Source organism: Ursus arctos, unplaced genomic scaffold, assembly GCF_023065955.2.
Source record: "Ursus arctos isolate Adak ecotype North America unplaced genomic scaffold, UrsArc2.0 scaffold_36, whole genome shotgun sequence".
Taxonomy (NCBI): Eukaryota; Metazoa; Chordata; class Mammalia; order Carnivora; family Ursidae; genus Ursus; species Ursus arctos.
The window spans coordinates 9,432,747-9,445,380 of record NW_026623050.1 but is presented as its reverse complement, the minus strand read 5'-3'; the positions used below and the strand labels follow the sequence as shown (position 1 = coordinate 9,445,380).

Genomic DNA, 12,634 nt, shown 5'->3' with positions numbered 1-12,634 from the left:
TCCTTCACATGACTTCATTAAGGCCTGGGGGAAAGAGGGTTGCTTAAATTCAGTTCTATTCCAACATGTAAATTTCCCACAATAAAATACAGTATAATATACATAACACTTGATCCAAGATGATAACCGAAAAAAAAAAGCTACATCTTTATTGAAATAAAATAATCCAGTGAGTGGGTCTGAGAAAGCACAAATCAGTTGGTTAGGGCAATAAGAGCCTCTACCACGTTGCCCATGTGTTCCCTCAAGCTCCGTTCTGCTGCTGCTCTTGAGATCTCCATCTCTGTCATCTGTAGGAAAAGGATCAATGATGTTACCTAAGTCTCTTCTGGGGCATTACAATGCCACCAAGACTTGCTGATTCTACTTGTTTCAGTAAACAACCCCAAATAAGCAATGTAACCTCTGCCCATACACAGTTAGGCATTATTACTCACTATCAGCTCCAGATCTTCCTTCTTAATGGTGACTTTGGCCAGTTCCTTCTCCCTGCAAATATTCATGTACATTAGTCCTCATTCTCTACCTCCACCATTAACTCTCAGAAAGACCGTTCCGAGCTGTGCCTTACAAATAAAGGACTCCTGACAAACACTGTTGAGTGAAAATACAAAATGACTCTCACCCCCTCACCTAATATCCCCCTCTCCTCCCCTCGAGTCTTAACAGCAGGCAGGTGCTGTTAGGCCTTTCCTTCCACCAACAAGAAAGTAAGATTGTAAACCTTATATATGCAGAAACTGGTGACAGAGCTGAAGAACGGTACAAGGTACAAAGGCTTAACGATGGCTTTTATTTTCGTATGGGGAAAAGAGAGGAACTGGTAGGGCTGGCCGTGCACACAGAAGACTTACCGCTCCTGTTTGGCTTTCTGCTCCCGGGACCGTCTGTCTCCAATCACGGACATGGCCTGAGAAAAACAGATCTACTTACCGCTCTGCTACCCACAACTCCCAATAATCTAAAAAGCCAATAAGCGGGTCGGGGGGGGGGGGGGTCTATTCATGATGACGAGTGATCAGGAACCAAGGCCTAGATTTAACTTAATTCTGTGCACCTGAGGGCCACTTTAAACACAATCTCCATCAAGCTCCCTTTTGCAAGCGGCGGGCTTCCAGTGACGGTTTCCCTCTTGCCTCCTCCCGCCAACGGGACGGGGAGCCCGTCCTGGAGCCGGGATTCCAGTTTCAACCTGAAAGGCCCCTCCGTTCTCAGCCCGCCCAGACACGCTCACGGCCAACCTCACCGTCTCCAGATTGGAACTCTGGATCTCCTTCTCCTCCGCGTAGTCAGTGACTCTCTCCAGGTCCGCTGCACCGCTGTCATGCTTCCGTGGCTTCTCGGGAGGCCGCTCCGGGCCGCTGGTCTCAGTCTCCAACTCCAGCTCCACATCCCCCTCGGTAGCCATATCGTTCCCACCGTGCCGCTGCACAGGCCCCGCCCCACCTCACGAAGACTTCCGGTAACTGCCCCGAAACTTCCGCCCGGAGAGGAAGAGGCGGGGCTGTCCTCGGGCCACACCTTCACTAATGTTCTGGGTTCTAGAAACTTCAGCCAGGAAAGCGGGTCGCCTCTCTGACTTCCGTTGGGGGGATTTAGTGTTGTTTTCTGCAAGGCCTTCTCCCACACCTAGCCCGTCACCACCCCAGACCTTCCCAACCAACATCCTTACCTTCTCTTCACCTAGATTCTACCCCCTCCATCCCATCCCACTTCCCCCCCACCAGTTCTTTCCAACCAGGATGGATGACTGCGGTCTAATCCTAAACCAATTAAGAATGCTAATCCACTAGAGGCCAGATTTGCAGACTGCTCCCTAATCTGGGGAGAACAGCCTGTGTGGCCCAAAGGCCCTGAAGAGAAAGTAGCTTTACAGAGACATTTGCATTTACCATATCCTGGAGGTTGGTGTTCTTTTCCTGATGTCCCTCCCCATTCTGCCTTAGACCGGGTGCCCATCCCCAGCACTGTGGCAGCCCATGGCTGAGGACAAAAGAAAGCTGCTACTTTCTCATCTACCCTCCATCTGGTGGACCTGGGCCTAATCCCTGGGACAAGGATGGTGGGGGCAAAGGCTGTCACAGGCCCCAGCACCTCCCTCAGCCTGGCACAACGCACTGAAGGCAGCAGTGTCATGGTGAATCCTCCCTTCTATCAGGTGAGAGCATACTTGGGCAGAGGGGCTTGAAAGGTTCCCAGAGCAAGAACTATCTGGAAAAAATGGAAGGGAATGGTAGCTGAAGCTGGGGAGGAAAACCCACAGGCCTTCCTTTCCCCTCTGAGGCCTTTCCGTTTCTTTGCCCCGGAGACTACTGATTATTAAACCTCTCCTCCCACTTTCCCAGTACCAGATTTGCAGGTCTACAGAAAGGTGAGAGCCAGGTGTGACTTAGGCTTTTAGGAAGGTCTGCTCAAGCCTGCATCAGCTCTTATGATGAAAGCTCTACTTGATGTCAGTGGAAGGCAATCCTAAATAGCCTGGAACCAGATTCTGAGAATTCCTGAGTGAAAGGAGAGAAGAAAAGGGAAAGGGAAATTTTGGAATTCAGCCTCATGGGTTAATCTAATGCATACACTAATGTAAGCTTTTCCTCAGCAAATCTCCATCTTGCTGCTCTACCCCCAGGTGTCCTGCTGTGGGCCTGTTCCCTGTACCTGCTGCTGCCATTTTAGATGCCCCCTTGTCACAGAGTCTACTTGTAGCCGACTGTTCTACATCCTCCTCCATGTGGGGTCCTCAGCAGTCTGCTGCCTCCTGCTATCAAGGACAGTAGTGGAAAGGGTCTGGGGGAAGGCACATGGGGTAAGTGGGAGGGTCTGGGCTGCAACAGGAGAAAGGAGAAAAAGGAGAAACCCTCAGACAAAAGATTCAGATTGGGGGTAGGGTCCAAAGTGGATATACCCACGAGAAGCAGGTACCTCTCTATATACGATGATTTGCCCTGCCATTTCTCATACGCACTCTCCCTCCAGATCCAGATGCCCTCGGGGTTGTGTGCCCATCTGTTTGGCCACCCTCACTGCCCAGTGCTCAGTGGCTCTGGAGCTGTGTACCGAGTATGTGCAGGAACTGCCACCTTCCACCTGCTGCAGGCTGTGCTGCTAATCCAGCTCCACTCCCCCACCAGCCTGCGGGCACAGCTCCATAACAGGTTTGTGTATACACACTTTGGGTGAGGTGAGAATGGGGAGGGAAGTAGACATAATCTGAGTAAAGGAAATTCCAAGATGAAGTAACAGTGTGTAAAAAGTCCAAAAACAGCTTTGAGTTCCTGCTTCCGCCATACTTACTGTGTGACCATGAGACACATACTTACCCTCTTTGAACTTCTAGTTTCTAAAATGGAGATAACAGTGGGGTTATTATACGCAAACCCTTTGTCAACTGTGAAACATTGTCCAGATGTTATTATTTAGGTGTCTGAGAGTTAGAATTTGGAATAGGCTGTGATGGGACTGGTTCCTCCTTTCCTACTTAGTTGTCTCTTCTCTCCCTTCCTATAGTTTTGCTTTCTCCTTTGCCTTCCTCCATAGGCACTGTTCACTCTCCTTTGCCTTTTCTTGAGTCTTGTTTTGTCTCCTAACCAGCTTCTGGCTCCTCAAACTGCTGTTCCTGCTAGGTCTCTGTGCTGTCGCCTTCTGCATCCCTGATGAGCATCTCTTCCCAGGTACCTTCCATCTCATATCCTAATCAGCAGAAGTAAGCTAATAGATTTGCTAAGAAAAAGAGAGGATAGGAAAACAAGGAGTAATGACATGGTCAGCTACATTTTCCCACTGGTGCCCCCCCTTGCAGCCTGGCATTACATTGGCATCTGTGGAGGCTTCACATTCATCCTGCTGCAGCTGGTGCTTATTACAGCCTTTGCCCATTCCTGGAACAAAAACTGGTAAGGAGCACCTAAACCTAAAGGCTCTTACTGCGAAGACTGTCTGACCTGGGAAAGTTGTCCAACCCAGTGTGGTTGGACAAAGGGCATGACAGGTCAGTAGTCCCGTAACTTCCCACTGAGCAGGACCAAAAAGCTCAGAAATGTGATGACTCTTGGGCTAGGTGGGATGGGTAGTTACACAGTGTTCTGGGAGAGGGGGAACAGTTAGTAATGGGTAAAAAGAGTTGGGAGCCCCAAGCCACTGCCCACCTCCCACTCTTAGGCAGACAGGTGCAGCCCAGGACTGCCGCTGGTTCCTAGCTGTACTGCTGGCCACCATGGGATTCTACATCATGGCAGGTGTAGCAGCTGTGCTCCTGTTCCATCACTACACACACCCAGCTGGCTGCCTGCTCAACAAGATGCTACTCAGTCTGCACCTTTGTTTCTGTGGCCTCCTCTCCCTCCTCTCCATCGCTCCCTGCATCCGCCTCAGTGGGTACATGCCTTGCAACATTACAAATCTGGAGGGCCTTTAGTATAGGAAAATTCATTAGCTCTCCTCATCTTAGTCAATTGTCTACTTCCCCCAGAGGGTGGGGAGAAGTGTAGATAGGGGTATGAGTGGAAACTACCACCCTGTAGACAAAAGCAATGATCTCTGTTCTTCCCAGAGCAACCCCGTTCTGGCCTTCTACAAGCCTCTGTCATCAGCTGCTATATCATGTACCTGACTTTCTCTGCACTGTCCAGCCGTCCTCCAGAAAGTGGTAAGGACCGGACCAGGACTCCCCATGCTAAAAGTTTTTTTTGTTCCTGCCAAATACTTAGCTCTTTGTTCTTACCAGATTTCTTCTGTTGCCCTTTCTCAGTAATCCTTCAAGGACAAAATCACACTTTGTGCCTGCCTGGCCTGAGTAAAATGGAATCGCAAACACCAGATACTTCTCTGGCAGTGCTAAGTGCTGGCATCATGTATACTTGTGTCCTTTTTGCTTGGTGCGTAAACGTATCAAGGGGGAGAGGTGTGAGAGAAGGGAGGATACCCAGGACAGAGAAGGATGGTCAGGAGACTGTCTGGGACCATGGTTTATTTGAATTTCAGAGCAAGACAAGAGTGAGGAAAGTTCCCCATAAACAGAAACAATTTCTAAGAATAGCACTTGTCAGATGATCTGTATTAGATGAAGGGGGCAGGGAGAATGACTTGAGAATTAAAAATATGTACAAAGGTTTTAGGGCCCTCACATGCCAAGATTTATAAATATTTGGGGGAAACAGGCTCTGGGAATATAATACCCTCCTGAGGATTAGCAATATGGACCAGCTAGCAGTACATGTTCTCAGGCAACCCCTCCTGCTATGTGCTGGACCTGCTTGAGAACTGTCTCTTCTTTCTCAGCAATGAGGCTTCCTACCTGGCTGAGGTATTTGGGCCCTTGTGGATTGTCAAGGTTTACAGCTATGAGTTCCAGGTAAGCATGGAGAGCTCAATATCCCCAATGCCCTTCCCCCCTCACACACAGACACACACACCCTACCAATCTCTACCCAGAATGCTCAGATTCTAGCTGCTATTACCTTTTATTAAGCACCCACAATGTGCTAAGCACTGTGCTAGATACTTTACATTCATAATCTCATTTAATTTAATCCTCACAACAACCCTGTGAGGTAGGTATTTGCTCCATTTTACAAATGGAGAAATTGAGGCACAAAAGGTTAAACATCTTAACCAAAGTTTTCACAGCCAGTTATATGCTGGAGCTAGAATTTGAACCCAGATGTGCCTCCACTTTTTACACCAGACTGATCTTTTCAAAGGGGAGTTTCCTATATTAATACCCTCACGTTCTTTCTTTAAAAAGTCACTCCAAAACATGCTGCCTTTTGTTTTACAGAAGCCCTCACTCTGCTTCTGCTGCCCTGAAACAGTGAAACCAACAGAAGGTAAGTGTCATTAAGAATGTCCCTAAAAAAGTGTAGATTTCTGCAGAGTGCCCAAGAGCCCTGGGGCGCCTTCACAAAAGAAGCTGGCGGAGGAGGGAAGAAGTGTTTCAGCCACACTGCTCCCAGCAGTCTTTCCCTCTCTCTCCAGGGCAGAGGGGTGGGGCTGCCAGGCCAGCTGACCAAGAGCCCTCTCCAGCTCCTCCAGTGCAAGCCCAGCATCTCTCCTACAGCTATTCTGCCTTCCATTTTGTCTTCTTCCTTGCATCACTCTATGTCATGGTTACCCTTACCAATTGGTTCAGGTAGGATGGAAATGGGCCTGGGATATACTCCTGAAAACCTATTTTAGGAAGAGCAATTCAAGGCCAGTCCTAAGGGTTCTCAGGAGACACACATGGGTCCACCATCATCTTTGGTGGGGAGGTAGGTCAGGTCTGAAAGCTAAGGTCCTATGTATTCTCTAACCAGAGACTTTGGTTCCACAGCTATGAGGGAGCAGAACTGGAAAAGACCTTCACCAAGGGTAGCTGGGCTACCTTCTGGGTCAAGGTTGCCTCATGCTGGGCCTGTGTACTCCTCTATCTTGGGCTGCTATTGGCACCACTCTGTTGGTCCCCCACCCAGGACTCCCAGCCACCTCCTACTTTCAGGCAACACTGCCATCGCATAAGTACTACAAGATAACAAATATCCAGTCTAGGTTCTGTTAACAAACTGGGGTCCCCTGGAGGTCATACTCCCAGTCTTGACTCAGGAACTGCCCAGCCCAGCAGCTACCTCAAGGACACAACGGGCAGTTATCTCCCTTTAGACTGAAGTCAGTACTATGTCTGAATAGGAGAAGTGGCCATACATACTCTAATGCCATGGGCAGAGTGTCTAATTCACTGGAGCTACTGTTACATCTTTATCCCAACTCAAGAACCTAACTCCCAAGTCAACACCTTAGGAACCACTGCTGATCCCAGCAGATAGTGCGGCACCAGCCCTTTCCTGGCTCTCACGGTGGAGATGGGGGCAGGGAAAGACCAACAGGGACTGAAGACTTACTTTGGCTCTGCCCTTGGAGATAAAAAGGAAAATAAGCAGTTCAGCCCTGGGCACAGGGAGATAAGCAGCCCAGAACAAACCAGGACACAGAAAGAAAGGAACACAGAGACCACCCTAGGTTTTAATCCTGATCCTGAGGTCAAAGGAAGACAAAAACCACCCTCATTCCATGAAGAATGACAGAACAGAAGAGAATGTGACCACCAGAGAGCAGCTGACCATGGGAAGTCAGTGAGCAGCAGGATTTGGGGGCCAACTTTCAAGCAGGCGAGCAAAATGAGGAAGAATGAGAAAGAGGGGCATAAACCTAGGTCTCAAAGCCTTCTTCTTAGACCCTCAACTCCATCCTTGGGATGGTGTTCAAGGTCTGGGTGGGGGACAAAAAAAAAAAAAAATCACAGAAAAGAAGTTCCTATGGTTCTTAGAGGATTCCTCTGCCACATACCTGGAGTACTTGTCTGTTTGTTGTAGTAAAATAAAGAATTTCTCTGTGATGTTTCACTTAGTCTACATATCTACCACCTTTTAGAACCTAAAGTTCTCTCCCCTTTTGGTGGGAAAGGGCAGCCATTCCTCCATCCCCACCCCCCCAAATCCCCAGTCAAACCAGGCGCTCAAGAAATTACAAAGCTACTTTTAATACTTTGGGGTGAGCCCCACAGGAATAAAAAACACTGGGAAGGGGTAACCCCCTCACCCCCAGGCATGGCCCAGAGGGAGAGAGGCTACCTGAGGGGAAGGAAGCACAAAAGGGACCCGCTGCAGACTCAGGGCAAAGGGAATGCCATCGGTGCTGGGACCTGTGAGCACTACAGGAGAAAACGCGAGCGTGGTGGGACTGGCTCCAGGCACACAGGCGAAGGGCAAGAGGGTTGGACACGAAGCCACAAAGCTACTTGGGTTCCTCCTTCTTCTCGTTTGCCTTTTTCTGCTTCTGCTGCATGATCTCCGAGTCCCTGGGGGTAGAGATGATGGGGCACTGGGAGGTACCAGAGGGCAAAAAGGACAAGATGCAGGGGGATGAAGGGCACAAAGGATAAGATGGAAGTGGATGGGACAAAATTCAGCGTGTGCCTGCTGTATTCCCACCCTAGGAGAACAAGAGGAAGAGAGCTGAGGCTTAAAAGGCAATCAGTCTCTATCTGGCTGTTGCCTAAGGGGTCAGAAGTCTGGCCACACAGGCCCAAGTCTATTTCTTTGCTGAGTACCACACCCAGCAACACCAGTGAGAAGGCTGGGAGAAGGGAGGAGAAACTGAACACCAAAGAGGGCCATAAGTACAGCGCTGTCATAACCACTACTGCATTTGAAATGTGAAGCTCCCTGCCCTTGCCCTTAAGGTCAGACTCAGGGGCACTCAGAAATCAACCGAGGGCAGGCACCCGCCCCAGTCCCTTCCTGTCAGGCTGTGAGCTAACAATTTGGAGGGTGGGGAGGAAATAAAACCCTAGAGGAAGCACTGCACTCTGCCCCTCACTTAGTCCAGAAGTAAACCCTGAGGTAGCTCTCTTTCCTGGTACAACCCTCGGTCTACCCCAGGTCTCACCCCTCCCCTCCCCTCCCTGGGGCTACCTCTGCTTGCGGGCGGCAGCAGAAAGCCCGTCATCTCGGCGCTTTCCCTTAACCGAGTCGCTCTGCTTTTTCATATTCTTCTGGCGGGCGAGCTCGCGCTGGTTACCGCCTAAAGAAAGAAGGTAAAAGGTGAGACGCGGGGGGCCTTTATGGCCACACACCGGCGACCCTCCTCCCTCACCCGGACACCAGCAGGGCCCAACGCTCATTCCCCGGTCCCGACACCGGCCCATTTCGGGACCTAGGCTGCTGAGTGGGGCGGGGGGATGGGGGGCCGCTGATGGCAAGCTGCCACGGGGCAGGTCAAACCGGGAGGTGGAAGGAGGACGGTCCGAGGGGTCCGCTAAAGGCGTGTTTCGAGTTTCGGGGCGGCACGGGGGTCCAGACTGGAGGTGGTGTGTGGACAGTTTGGGTCTCCGTGGGGGATGGGCTGTAGGATCTGGAGTAGGGGGCTCTGGGCCTATCACAGGGCAGCGGGGCTTCTCGCCACGCCGCGGGAGGTCGCGGAGGGCCTTTGCTTGACTGGGGCGGGAGAAGGGGGGGGTTCTCAAGAAGTGGCGGTGGGCAAAAGGCCGATTTCCGGCGCCGAGTGTGAGGGTCTCAAAGAGCGCTTCCAGAGGAAGGCCTCGCTGGGGAAGCCAAGAGGAGGACAATGCCAAGATTCGGCAGTCGTGTTTAGGGTGGACAGGGAGAAGGGGGTAAGAAGAGAAGGTCTCAGTGCTCACGGGTCATGGCGACGGCAGCGGCTCCGGCCTGCCTCCGTTGCGTCCCCTCGTTCTGTCCGACGTTGCAGGCCCCGCCCCCTTCTCCCAGCGTAACGAAGTCGTCCTTTCCTCCCCGCCCCTTTGAGCTCAGACTCAGTCTCTCATTGGGCAGAAGGAAACACGTGGGGCTGAGGGCCACTCTCCAGCCCGGGCGGATGTGGGGCGGAGGTTCGCAGTCCGAGTGCGCTGCGTGGGGCGGGGCTTCCTGAGCAAGGCGTTGGGTCGGGCGGGGAGAAAGTAGGCCGGATCACGTGGGCAGGGTGGGGGTGGAGGGGTGCGGCTGGCGATGTGGCGTTCCCGCGGGCTCGAGCACGTGACTTGGCACAGTGACCTCATGCGGGGACCGTTTGGGACACCGACAGACTTGCCCAAGGGAACGGTAGGGGGCGGAGGGCGGGGTATCGTGGGGGCCGAAATGGTTTAGTCTGTTATGTATTATCAGGACTCTGGTACTTCCGTATTATCAGTACTTGGCCCTGTTACTTAGGATTTATCCTCCACTAACCGCCTATTTAGACACGAGTTGTTCACCTATAAGGTAAAATCAGGTAAAAAAGTAACTTTCAGAAACCCCCTTCCAACCACATTGTACCCTCACCGCAAACCCCTCCCATAGAAACCAGCAGCCACATCCCTCCCGTGTGTCCTAAAACTTTGGTCCTGTTCGTTTCCCACAGAAATAATAAATGGAAAGATGCAATAGCTTGGAAGTTTTCGAGGACCCCAAAATCACAGACTATGGAGTTGGATCAGGGACTAAGAGACTGGGAAATGCACATACTGTATCCATTTCTCCCTCTGGACGTTTCCCCACTATACTACCTGCACCAGCCACATCTGGTTTGTAAGAGACAGTTGAATAGGGCAGGAAGTGTAGGCATTAAACTCATTCTCCTTCCCAGCTCCACTATCTGTCTACAAGACTCCCCACCAGTCCTGACGAATTCATTGGATAAGGGAGAAATGCTTAGGAAATATCACAGGAAAGGACTGTTTGTAAATTTTATTATGTGATTCTCTCCAGTTGGTGCTCATAACAGAGTGGAGTTGAAGCTGGAACTTCAAACTAGCTTCCCCTTCAACATAGATCTGATGGGAAGACAATAAACCTCAGTCAGTGCCATCCTCACAATTTTTGCCATACCAAAGTATCACTTGAACTACTATTACTTAAAATATACAAAACTTGAATAAAAGTTATAAATCAGGCTTCATAATCCTTTAGTAAATTTAAAATCAGTATCACCTGACCACAAACAGAAAGTAACTTAAAAGTCAATACAATGCAAATGAAATATATTATCAAATTCTACCAAAGTAATATTGTCAAAGATGCTGAGCCTGGGGCCTGCTCTCTCTTTCTTAAAAAGATATTCAACAAGTTTTAGAGAGGTAATAAGGCATAAGTCTTTGAAACTGAAGCTTTCTCTTGATACAGAGGATTAAAAATAATATATTTTCAATGTTATTTAATTCTATGTCTCTGTACGACCTTAAATTACTTCTCATACCACAAGAAACATATGTCCCACCCTTTGGTACATACTAAATGTACTAGATCAACATTGGCGGCATACGTAACATAGTACAAATCCTGATTCTGCTACTTACTGGATTTGATTTTAGACACTTATTTTCTCCATGCTTCAATTCCTTTATGTAAAAGATGGGAATAATCTCTACCCCTTAGTGTTGTGTAAGAGATTAATACAGATACAAAGGGCTTGGCCCAGAGTAGGCATTCAGTTAATGTCTCCTCCATCTCCCTTCTTCCAAGTCCTAAAACTTCCTTTTCCTTCTCTAAATCCCTCTAACCCTTCTGAGGAAGCCAGTCTTTGAAATGGCCGCCAATGATCCCTCCCTCCTGGTGTTTATATCTTTGTGATGTCCTCTGCCACAGTGAATCAAGGTTGGTCTGTGCGACCAATAGAATATGGCAGAAGTGATGATATACCACTTCTTTTTTTTTTTTCCTTTTTTTTTTTTTAAGATTGTATTTATTTAAGAGAGAGAGCACAAGCTGGGGGAGGAGCAGAGGGAGAAACTGAGCAGGGAGCCCGAGGTGAGACTCCATTCCAGGACCCCAGGATCATGACCTGAACTGAAGGCAGATACTTAACCGACTGAGCCACCCAGGAGCCCGTGATATGTCATTTCTGATGCTAAATCATAAAAGACATTGTGGCTTCGCTTTCCTCTCTCTCTTGGATCACTGGCTCTGGGGGAAGCCAGCTGCCATTTCATGAGAGGCCCATGTGGTAAAGAACTGAAGCTGCTGGCCAATAGCCAAGAGGGAGGGAAAATACCTCCATTTAAACTCATCACAAAATTGAGAGGGAATAAATTATAGAGAATGAGGACCTAAGGCTCTGAAACAGAGATGGAGGTAAGGCAGGATTTAAGGACCCCAGATACAAAGTGGAATGATGAGGAAACTGACTTGAAGGGTGGGGACATCACCTGCAGACCTACAGCAGCAGTTTGACCACAATTCATAAGCAAAATTTGGGCTATCTGGCTTACCAGCCTTAGGTTCCCAATGGAGCCAAGTCACTTGGGTCCCCTTGCATGTAAAGAGACCACAGAACCAGCCCCATGGGGAAAACCAAGCCACACTGTGAGTGAAATAGTATAGGATGAGGAAGCAAGTTCTCTTTGGCACCTGCTACCTCCTTAGCAACTCCAGCATCTCAGGTGGGTGAGAGAGTAAAACAGCCTTATAACCAGTCTCCTCTTATCCACTCACCCCACCTTACCCCCATGACCAAGAGTCTGTTTCCAATCCTGTCAGGACCTGGACTCGCCACACCCCTCCAGTCTAATTTTTCCAGGAGTTGCCAAAAAAATTCACTCATTCTTTCAACACATACTGTGTTGTGCACCAACTATGTGCCAAATATCGTTTAGACATTAGGTATACAGTGACAAAAAAAGCAAAAAAAAAAAAGTATATATATATATATATAGAGAGAGAGAGAGAGAGAGAACATATAGTGTACACAGGAAACAGCTTGTATATATATGCAAATTGACTGTGAAAGAAGATAACAGATTCTATGCAAGGATGATATTCAAAATATTTAACAGGGTACACAGCATAAGCACCTACCCATCAAAACAGGTCTCAGGGGTACCTGGGTGGCTCAGTTTGTTAAGCATCTACCTTTGGCTCAGGTCACAATCCCAGGGACATGGGATAGAGCCCCATGTCCAGCTCCCTGCTCAGCAGGGGGCCTGCTTCTCCTTCTCCCTCTGCCCTTCCCCCGCAGCACATGCCCCCCCCCCTCAAATAAATAAATAAATAAAATCTTTAAAAAAAAAATACAGGTCTCAGTATCATCTGAATGAAGACTGTCTGTGAACAGTTCTTCTACCTGTCCTGGTAAGAAATCATAGTACTGCTAGTTCTGTGAAGGGAGTATACCT

At 49.2% G+C, this 12,634-nt stretch overlaps 3 protein-coding genes across 5 annotated transcripts; 1 reads left to right on the top strand and 2 right to left on the bottom strand.

The window, feature by feature from the left end:
- Window positions 1-123: 123 nt before the first annotated feature.
- Window positions 124-1,890, bottom strand: HYPK (huntingtin interacting protein K). Its single transcript, XM_026479848.4, has 4 exons — window positions 1,247-1,890; window positions 855-910; window positions 438-489; window positions 124-290 (listed from the first exon to the last, which is right to left on the bottom strand). The coding sequence occupies exons 1-4, from the start codon at window positions 1,406-1,408 to the stop codon at window positions 195-197; spliced, it is 366 nt and encodes a 121-aa protein (XP_026335633.1). The 5' UTR covers window positions 1,409-1,890; the 3' UTR covers window positions 124-194.
- A 169-nt stretch (window positions 1,891-2,059) lies between these two features.
- Window positions 2,060-6,506, top strand: SERINC4 (serine incorporator 4). Of its 2 annotated transcripts, XM_044392460.3 has the most exons (11): window positions 2,060-2,158; window positions 2,627-2,803; window positions 2,974-3,152; window positions 3,589-3,668; window positions 3,797-3,890; window positions 4,156-4,367; window positions 4,547-4,871; window positions 5,275-5,347; window positions 5,774-5,822; window positions 5,971-6,124; window positions 6,308-6,506. In XM_044392460.3, exons 1-11 carry the CDS (start codon window positions 2,060-2,062, stop codon window positions 6,504-6,506), a joined length of 1,641 nt encoding a protein of 546 aa, XP_044248395.1. The 2 variants fall into 2 exon arrangements, with proteins under 2 accessions (XP_044248395.1, XP_044248396.1); XM_044392461.3 differs by lacking the exons at window positions 2,060-2,158; window positions 2,627-2,803; window positions 2,974-3,152; window positions 4,156-4,367 and having other exon boundaries at window positions 3,662-3,890.
- SERF2 (small EDRK-rich factor 2) lies at window positions 4,947-10,695 on the bottom strand. 2 transcript variants are annotated; one of them, XM_026479846.3, is made up of 3 exons: window positions 9,170-10,695; window positions 8,445-8,553; window positions 4,947-7,851 (listed from the first exon to the last, which is right to left on the bottom strand). In XM_026479846.3, the coding sequence occupies exons 1-3, from the start codon at window positions 9,174-9,176 to the stop codon at window positions 7,566-7,568; spliced, it is 402 nt and encodes a 133-aa protein (XP_026335631.1). In that variant the 5' UTR covers window positions 9,177-10,695; the 3' UTR covers window positions 4,947-7,565. The 2 variants fall into 2 exon arrangements, with proteins under 2 accessions (XP_026335631.1, XP_026335632.1); XM_026479847.4 differs by having other exon boundaries at window positions 4,947-7,828.
- Window positions 10,696-12,634: the final 1,939 nt, after the last annotated feature.